This window comes from Micropterus dolomieu, unplaced genomic scaffold (genome assembly GCF_021292245.1).
Source record: "Micropterus dolomieu isolate WLL.071019.BEF.003 ecotype Adirondacks unplaced genomic scaffold, ASM2129224v1 scaffold_211, whole genome shotgun sequence".
NCBI lineage: Eukaryota > Metazoa > Chordata > Actinopteri > Centrarchiformes > Centrarchidae > Micropterus > Micropterus dolomieu.
In genome coordinates, this window is record NW_025744203.1 from 1 (window position 1) to 9663 (window position 9663).

General features: G+C 43.0%; 2 protein-coding genes across 2 annotated transcripts in view; one reads left to right on the forward strand and one right to left on the reverse strand.

Annotated features, from left to right (window-relative positions):
* Positions 1–1480: 1480 nt before the first annotated feature.
* Positions 1481–5266, forward strand: LOC123967277 (barrier-to-autointegration factor-like). Its single transcript, XM_046043337.1, has 4 exons — positions 1481–1605; positions 1726–1794; positions 3284–3410; positions 4857–5266. Exons 3-4 carry the CDS (start codon positions 3285–3287, stop codon positions 5001–5003), a joined length of 273 nt encoding a protein of 90 aa, XP_045899293.1. The 5' UTR covers positions 1481–1605; positions 1726–1794; position 3284; the 3' UTR covers positions 5004–5266.
* Positions 5267–6619: 1353 nt separating this feature from the next.
* Positions 6620–9663, reverse strand: part of entpd6 (ectonucleoside triphosphate diphosphohydrolase 6) — a 9908-nt gene continuing 6864 nt past the window's right edge. The window contains exons 7-11 of the mRNA XM_046043338.1: positions 9334–9435; positions 9107–9247; positions 8608–8664; positions 7432–7544; positions 6620–7355 (exon numbers count right to left, since the gene is read on the reverse strand). Of these exons, the coding sequence (XP_045899294.1) occupies positions 7272–7355; positions 7432–7544; positions 8608–8664; positions 9107–9247; positions 9334–9435 (497 nt within the window). The 3' untranslated portion in view covers positions 6620–7271. The remainder of the gene's footprint in view (positions 7356–7431; positions 7545–8607; positions 8665–9106; positions 9248–9333; positions 9436–9663) is intronic.

Here is a 9663-nt window from a genome sequence, read left to right on the forward strand (position 1 = left end):
TTAAAAGGAAGTTTTTCCTTGCCTCTGTCTCCTAGTGCTGCTCTTGGTGGGAATTGTTGGGCTTCTGTAAATAGCATCATAGAGTTCGGTCTAGACCTGCTCTTTTATGAAAAGCGCTGTGAGATAACTGTTGTTGTGATTTGGCGCTGTATAAATAAAATTGAATTGAATTGAATTAATAAGAGAACTGGGTCAAGAAAAAAGTTCATGCCAAACTGTCAACTTCTGAAGAATTTGACGATATATTGTTTACTTAATAATCAGCAAATGCAGCTACTGACAAATACAACAATTCATGTATTTTTCAGATTGATACAGTCCTCTGCTAATATGTGCTTACAAATAACACACCAAACATAACTATATTTCACAGACCTCATGACGAAATCATGAGTCTGCAGGGGTTTTACAATAATAAGAAACAAAGTTTTCTTTTTAAATTCAGTAACATTTGGAGATTACCTGTATGCTGAATCTATGTACCTAATCATCCAAAAAAGGAAGTGGGTCATATTTTTCACTGTCCTTTGTTTGCAGATAATTAAGGGAAATGAATTCAGTTGGTTCAATCTGAAACAAAATGAAAGAAAATGTTATTGACTGATATTTATACATCATAATTTAAATGAATATATATTTGTAAATTTGTTAATTGCATTTTAAGTCTTGATTTTTTAACCTATAATGCTTATTTTGTATAAGTTGTGTATGTTTTGTAACTGTAACTTTTATTTTTATATTACTTTATGTAAACCGCTGCGTCTGATGATTGAGCTGTGGTGATTATGATTAGACATCTTTATCAGAGGTGATTTTCACCTTCAGGGTAAGTTGAGATCCTGGGCCCCTGGCCCTTCCCGTTCAGTGGCAGAGGGACAGAGGTAGGACCTACAGGTTATCTGTCCTAAGGTCCTTAATAGTTCATATTAGTCTTTTTATGGACTTGTGTAAAACAATGTGATTCTTGTGACTTATGTATATTTCTCTCTATAAATTTTGTGATGGTGATCATATTTATGACGTGTTTGTACATTTTAAAAAATGTAATATAAAAAAATGGAAATTGGGATTACTGGCATCTGACCTACACATTGCCTATTTAGCACACCTGTGTGTTTTTGCAATTTCACTGCGGGAACCTGAAGACGCCATAGAATCAGAAGGCAAAACACGTTATTCACAATAAATATAGTAAAGCCATTTCAGTGTGCGGTAGTTTTGATTTAACATTTGATTATCTGTTAAGTTTTGGGTGTGTGACATTAAGGGACTACGAACTTTCTTTTCTTTATACAACCTTGTGTTGTTTAAAAATGAAAAATTACCTTGATGGCAATAAATGAATGAGGTGAGCTTCAATGTCATGACTACCAGAGGAGAGAAAACTACACCATGAAGCAGGAAAGAGTGGATCAATAGTCTGCAGGTCTCTCTCACGCTGAGGGGAAACGTAGTGACGCATCTTCAACACAAACCATCTTTGACCATCTGCGTCGTGACGTCAGGCTCAGAGCGTCAGTCTGTGTAGCTGGTACTTCCTGGTTTCAGAATAAAACGCCTTTGTGTCGGCGCTGCTCTGAAGTCTCATGTGTTTCCTGAGCTCAGGTGAGTCGAGCCGCTCGGGCCGCCGCAGGTAACTCACCTGCTCTTCAGACAGGAACGAGATGCGGCCTGTTTCCGCTCACAGAGTTTCTGCAGAACTTTGAACTGTGTGTCTCTCTGCAGCCTCTGTCCGTGTGTCCGAACCTCCAGCACGTGAACCCGGCTCCAGCTTCAGCAGGTCCAGACCAGCAGGTACAGTCTTTCTGAACCGAACCGAGTCCAGCAGGAGCCCGCAGTCCGGTTCCCCTGAGACTCCAGCTTGTTGTTCTGGAACCAAAAATCAGTCAGTTCATGGAAAGAAATCTGAAATCATTAGTGGATTAACCAATCAGAACGATCAGGTGGGAGGTGACGTCACACCTGAACAGCTGTAGTAAATACACCTCAGAGAACATTTTACTGCAACACGAGTACTTTTACTGCGATACTTACTGTCATACTGTACATGTTGCTGCATACTTTTACTTGTCCTGGAGTATTTTCACAGAGTCGTATTAGTACTTTTACTGAACGAACTTGTCCTAAGGTATCTTCACAGTGTAGTACTAGTACTTTTATTACAGTAGTATTTCCACCACTGCATCTGAAACAAACTTTAGTTTATAATAAATATTAAACCGTAATTTAAATGTAAGCAGGCAGGATATGTAATATATAAACTTATACAAACATTTCGTGTTGGTGAACAGACGGAGGTGAGAGGTTAAAGAGGGAAGGTGGAGGTAGGAACACTGCAGTGGAGACAGACTGCTGAAAGCCGCTCAGTGATCTTAAAAGATAAAGACTTGGTTTCAAACAGTTTTGAACCCTTCATAAATTATTTCTGTGCTTGTGGAGGACGCAGCACTCGCATGTGTCTTTGGAAATGTCCATGATATCGTCCTTTAGAGGTTAAAGAAGGTTGGAGAAAGTTGGTCCAGTTTTAGGTTTTTGCACGTCAGTCATTGGGTGTGTAGAGTCCGTAGAGATTATTCAGTACGAGCAGAGGGCAGACCGGACAGAAGCTAAATGTTAAAGCAGAAAGATGAATTCTGAAGTTTGAAGACAGAAATGTAGAAATTAAGATGTATGATGATTTAAAATGAAGTTTTCTGAAAATAACTTTTCCAGCCTTTTTTAAAAGTTAATTATGTTCTGATAAAAGGGGCCATTTAATTAAGACTAAACAATTCTTTTTCTGTTGGACTACTGTTGATCAGCAGGAAATTCATTCACCAGCAGGTTCATAGATGTCATTTACTGCGAGGACGCTGGGGACATGTCCCCTCCATGTGAAAGCATCTGTTAAATGTTCTGAAACATAGTGCACAAGAAATGCTAAATAACAAATAAAAGGTTTATTTGCATAATAAAAAAAATATGTAATATAATTAAATGTAAAAGATTGAAGAAACAAATTGAAATGATTGAAATGTCTTCAGAGTAAATAGAAAGGAAAAAAAAAAAGAGATTTACTTTTAAAAGGTGAGTTTTTCTTAGACAGATTAATAAAATGAGCACCTGAAGTTACAGTGTGTGAAGCAGCTCGTCTGATTCTTCAGTTGCAGATAAAAAACACCCAGTATATAATAATATAATATAATAAGCCTTTTCAGTCACTATCTAGTGTTTGAGTTTACAATGACTGTTTTTTGATGACTGAATAAACAATTAACTGCTAGCGTCTGTTCATGTCTTCCAGGATGTCCACGACGTCTCAGAAGCACCGGGACTTTGTGGGCGAGCCGATGGGAGACAAGTCTGTGACGGCTCTGTCGGGCATCGGAGAGATCCTGGGGAAGAAGCTGGAGCAGCAGGGCTTCGACAAGGTAGAGAAAACACACCAACTATAACCAAAGCCATGTGTAGCGCCCCCCGCAGGATGCAGGGAGCAAGTGCAGTCACCTTTATTTATATAGCGCATTTAAAAACATCAGGAGTTAAACCTAATAATAAAAATCAGAAGTGGTTAAATTAGAAAAAGAAATCAGCTCATACAGCAAGGAGCAGAATATGGACCACTGCTACGCAGACGATACGCAACTCTACCTATCCTTCCTGCCCGATGATGCCAACATCTCGGCGCGGATCACGGACCGTCTATCAGACATATCTGCATGGATGACGGCTCGCCACCTTCAACTAAACCAAGCAATCTATCCACCATAACCTCAAACTACAAACTCCTCAACCATCTCTCCAACCAGGGCGGTGAGAAACTTCATGATTGATGACCAGCTGTCCTTTTCAGACCATGTTGCTGCTGTCTCCAGAGACTCATGCGCAGTCGAAGTATAACCGGTCGGGAAAAATGCTTTTTAAACCTTATTTTGGGGCAAAGTTGTCAAACTCTTTCAGCGATTTTTATCAGATTTTCCTGCTGATTGTATTCATGTAGTGTTTATGTCCTGGTGAAAGTGCAGTCCTGGCTCTCTCCCCATTCAGTCAGATAGGAGCCCGGTCTTGTCAGTCCGAAGTAGCTGCCCGGAGGTGTTGCCGAGATGGCTGCCGAGCGGCAGGACTTGCCTATAAGGACTTGTGCGGTGAAACCCCTATAAATGGTTCAGAACGCAGCAGCGCGTCTGGTTTCTGATCCGCCCAAAAGGACTCCACTGGCTCCCTGGGGCCTCCAGAATCAAACTCAAGTCCCTGATGCTGCATACAGAGAGACCGCTGGGTCCATAATCCAAACTTACGTTCCTTCTCGGCCGCTACGCTCCTCCAGCGAACGCCGCCTGGCTCTGCCATCCCTTCACACAAAGCAATCCTAGTCCCGGCTGTTCTCACCTGTGACACCACGATGGTGGAACGAGCTACCACACGCCATCAGAGCAGGGGCGTCCCTCTCTAACTTCAAGAAGCTCCTGAAAACTCTGCAGAGAACATTTCCTCTGGTAACACCTCTGACATGCACTTCCTGTGCTCTTCTTCTGGCTCCTTACAACTGTTACTTCTTCCTCTACGTATTTTCCCCACTGATGCTGTACGAACAGCTCTTAGTAGTGTCTACTGTGATCAGTAGATCTCTTACTGTATTGGCAAATGTCACTTTGGCTAAAAAGCGTCTGCCGAATGAGTAAATATAAATTTAAGTTCTGTTGTCTTTTCTTTGTTGCAGTTTAGTCTGTCAGCATTATTTTGAACCCTTTGAAATTGATAAAGTGTGGAACGGGTGAATCACTGCAGGCAGTTTAAACCACACACTCCTGAAATGAAACCAGGACGTCTGCAGAGGTCTGTGAACGAGAAGCTGACCTTTGACCTCTGTGTTTCAGGCCTACGTGGTTCTGGGTCAGTTCCTGCTGCTGAAGAAAGACACAGAGATGTTCACCGAGTGGCTGAAAGACGCCAGCGGAGCAAACTCCCGTCAGGCCGGATCCTGCGCTCAGTGTCTGAAGGAGTGGTGCGACGCCTTCCTCTGAGACTCCGCCTCCTCACCTGAGACCCACCTCTTCCTGTTCCTCCCACTGTTCGCTCTCTTCCTGCTTCCGAAGCTGCTGTCACATCTGACAACTGTGTGTTCGGCTCAAAGCTTCTCTGCTGCTGCTGTGAACGTTTTCAGGTGAATCCATTAGCCTACTTCCTGGTCGGCTGCGACATCACAGCGACCCGACACGTGTTCATTTATCTGATCTGAGCTTGTTTGTTGGGGAAAGTTCACATGAATAAAAGTTTTGTGTCTGAACTGTTTGGCTGCAGACGGTGTGTTCAGTGCCTTGAGGCATGTTTACAAGTTAAGCACCTACAAAATGTAGCAAAACCCTTATTTCAACAGAAACGGTGGTGCCTTGAACACACCGCTGTGTATCCAAGCGTGCTGATTTATTTATTTTTTTTAACACTGCACCTGTGACACGCCCACCAAACGGGAGAAAACATACCTCGAAGCCGTTTTGAGATTGAACTCGCCCATGTTGTCCCAGGTGAACCTGACAGGTCAGATTTCATTTCTCTGTCCAGCCACTCTGGTTTTCGCATCGTGGATTTTTCCCGCCTCTTCATGAAGCTTCAAACATCCACCAAGTTATAAATATTCATCTCTGAGACCGAAGTGAAGCTGTGAATGAGTCCAGAAGACTTTAATCAGACTCGTCAGAAAGGGAGCAGGTGGAAGCATCGACGGTACAAAACAACTGGAACTGGCGACCTTAACGACGAGGGTTGATTTCTGGTCTTGGAAATGACAGTTGGACAAAAACATATTTGCACGAGCTTCATGAACATTTTCCAAGCTTGCAGCTGCATCTCATCTTTCACAACAGAACCTGACTGCAGTCTGACCTCCTGACATGCTTCACCAACGAAAACCTTTAAAGTCAGCAGATATGCTGCGTTCCAGATGCCTCGCAACTCACGACGCTAAAGCTGTCCAATAATAATTATTCATGTAGCTTTACCCAAAACAACTTGCAGCTGCTACATCTGGTCGCACGTCTCTGGAGCAACGAGCGGTTAAGTGTCTTGCTCAGGGACACGTTGATGGATGTGTCACAGTGGGAATCAAACACAGGTCTCTCACACCAAGGCATGTGTCTTATCCACTGCGCCACCCTTCCAGGTGCATAATGGTTCTTGACGTGTGCACACAGCTGAAGTAACTCTGCCAACGTGTTTCACTGAACATTACAGAATTTCTCCTCTGGGATCAATGATACTACGACATCAGTGATTTTACTATCTGAGCTTTTTATTCTGATTACATACAGGTGAAGATCCTTTGTGACGTCATTCTGCTGCTTCTCGTATTTTGTCACGAGTAGGTCGTCAAGTACTGTTCATGGTATTTTTCTAGTTGGAGGTTGGAAATTTCCGAGTTGCCTGAAACACACCATAACTGCACTGGAAGCTGCTGCTGAACTCACTGCTAGATTAAAAAAATAGCCATTTTAAAGGACTGAGGCGTCGCTCGACAAGTTCAATCAGGACAGGCAGCTGGAATTCACATCAAATGAATTCAGTTGTAAATTAAAGATAGTGATTTCAGTATAAACAGTAACGGACAAGCAGCAAGACAATTTACTAGTAAAGACGTATCGACTGTAAATAATCAAAATAGTTTATTTTCTTGAACAAAGTTAAAATGCACAAGAAAGATAGTTTTAGGTAGCAGGTGTAAAATAATCAGACAAAAATACATTCTGTTATCACAACCTTTTTACAGTTTGCCTGAAAACGTTTTACAGCTTCTGTAGATTTTATTATTATTAAAGTTGAGACGTTTGAATCGGACCCAAACTCAACAGGAGATCCTTCAGAGCAGAAAACAATCAGAGCGCTGTCGTACAAACAGGTCAAGTCTAACGTGGTGAGGTCCGAGACGTGAACCCCGTCCTGGTTTACTGGTTTCACTGGGACGGGGGAGCAGACTGGAGTGTCGCCCCAGACCTCGGGTCAATAAAAGTTAAAACACGTCTGAATCCAGATTTACTGTCAATATAAAGGACTCAACACAAACACACGCTGATACAACAACATAGAATAATAAAATCCAACAACAGGTTCAACATATAACCGAACACTCAAAGATTAAAGGAGGTGAAAACGTTTTCATTTCTGCAGATGAATAAACTGGTTTAATGCAGAGTCTGCTTAGTGTTTATGGAGGGTTTCCGCTCTGTCACAGGGAGGCTTTGGGGGCCGCATGAGGTCTTCAGGAGGTCCAGGATCTCTGGTTTTTCACAATAAAAGCTTCAGTGTCTCTTGAGGGACTCGATGTAATGAAAGGTTGCTCCCAGAGCCCAGCTGGTTTCCACCTGGTGGATCGTCCTCGCCAGCTGACACACAAACAAACAACAGGTCAGACCCGGATTCAAACACAGGGGGGTCAGCGTGGCCCAGACCGTTACTCACCTTCAGCTGTTTGTGGGGGGGGAATCCGAGCTCCTGCAGCAGGACTGAGATGTAGACCAGGTCCAGACAGAGGAAGGGACTCTGTGGAGGACTGACGGAGAGGCCGCTGCAGACTGCAACACATCAGGTGACATCTTTAAACAGGAAGTGATGTTACTGTCTATGGCCTAAACCAAAGTTACCGATTATATGAATGTCGACCGGTTAACCCTACAGCTGACAGGGTTAACTTCTTTCCTGCTGCTGCGCATTACCACCACCAGTCCACTAGATGGCGCTGTCGCAAAAGAACTGCAGTCCCAGGCTCTGTTGCGAACCATCTAGCTGAAGCTGCAGCTACATGGTTTTGGTTGTACTGGGCAACTTCCAGGTGTGATTGTGATCAGGGCTTCCTCAGTGAAGCTCCCTGAATAAATAAAGGATAAAAAGAGGATCTATGGGGTTCAGGTCAAGGGGACAGCGAGAGACCAACAATACAGTCGAGCTGAAGGCCGCTACCGAAGAACCTGGGCCTCCATAACACCTCAGCAGCTCCGCAGGCTGCACTGATGCAGGAACTAATGCACAAGGAGCCCCGACCAAGTCCTGAGAGCATAAATGAACCTTTTCAGAAGGTCGACATCTCTGCATTAAACATTCATTATTCTAATATTTTGAGATTTTTGATTTCTGTAAACTGTGATCATCAAGATCAAAACAAAAAAAAGTCTGAAATATTTCACTCTGTGTCTAATGAAGCCAGAATATTTTCAAAAATTCACTTTTTGAATTAAATTACGGGGAAAATGAACTTTTTCACAATATTCTAATTCTAACATGCACCTGTGTATTTATATATACACCTATCAGATCAAAGTAGCGCCACCTCGACAGCAGCGTTTAAAATCAGAAAGAAAAACACTAGATGTATCAGCTGTTTGGATGTAAACAGTAAAAAAGAGCCACAGTTTGAATTTAAGATGATTAAAACAATCAAACTTTCATTAAATTAGATAAAACTAAAATAAATTAACTGAAAATAAGATTTTTAATGAAATATCACCTTATCTTATTTATCAGGGAGGTTTGAATAAAAAGTAAATGAAAGATATAAAGATGATTAATAAAAACAGCTTCAGCTCTGAGTGAGTGCAACGTGCAGTTCAGAGCGCTGACAGCCGGAGGGCGCCGCCTCACCTCTCTTTGCTGCCTCAGTGTAATCGGACACCCGGATGGTTCCTCCGTCCTTCTCCTCTGAACACAGAAAACATCTGACGTTAACGGTTCAATCCCACAACAGAGAAACAGGAAGTCCGACATGTTCGACACGTGAAACACAGGAGCATCTCATTTTCAAGTCAAAAAGTGAAACTTTATTATATTTTAGATTCTTTACATCTAAAGTTAAAAATTCAACCTTTTTTTTTTATTTAAGCTTGATGAATGAGAATAAAATATTCACTAAAGGCTGTTCTCATATCAGCATTTATTCCAATATTTCCATGAGCTGAAATCATCAAGATTAAAACTAAAAAATATTTCACTTTATGTGTAATGACTGCAGAAAATATAAAAGTTTCACTTTTTGAATTAAATTACTGGGAAAAAATGATTTTTCTGAGCTGCTCCTGTGTAGAAATGTGACCAGAGTTTCTGCTGGAAACAGGTGTTTTTAGCATTAGCATTAGCTTCCTACCGATGGCGCCGAGGTCGACGGCCCGGTCGTAGTAGTAGGAGAAGGCGTAGAACTCCACGTCTGCCGCTTCGGACGCTCTCACCACCTTCCTGTACAGAACCTTCTCCACTTTGTTCAGACACGCCTCGTAAACCGGCTCCCCTGAAACACACACAGCCGCAAGGTTCCTACACGCTCCCGCTGCATGATGGGTAAACCAACCGACCAAATCACCGCGCGCACCGTACCTGCCTTCTGTCCCTTCACAGTGTAGACGACGTCGACGTGCTCCCACCTGCCCGAGTACTCCGGAGCGAGGCAGGGGCTGACCAGCTCAGTGCTGCCCCCCACTGCTCACACAGAGACACACAGAGGGAGCTGCTGTATTAAAGAGGCTAATGGTGTTCCCGTTATTTTGTCCACGCTCTGGCCATGCGCAGGCAGCAGGGCGGGTCTGTGTGCAGCTTCTTACAGCAGCTAAATCGCAGCAACAGCTGGCAGCAGGCGAGGCATTAATCTCGCTGTTATTAAAAGATTAGATAATGGCTTATTTATCTGGGGGGGGGGGGGGGGGGGGG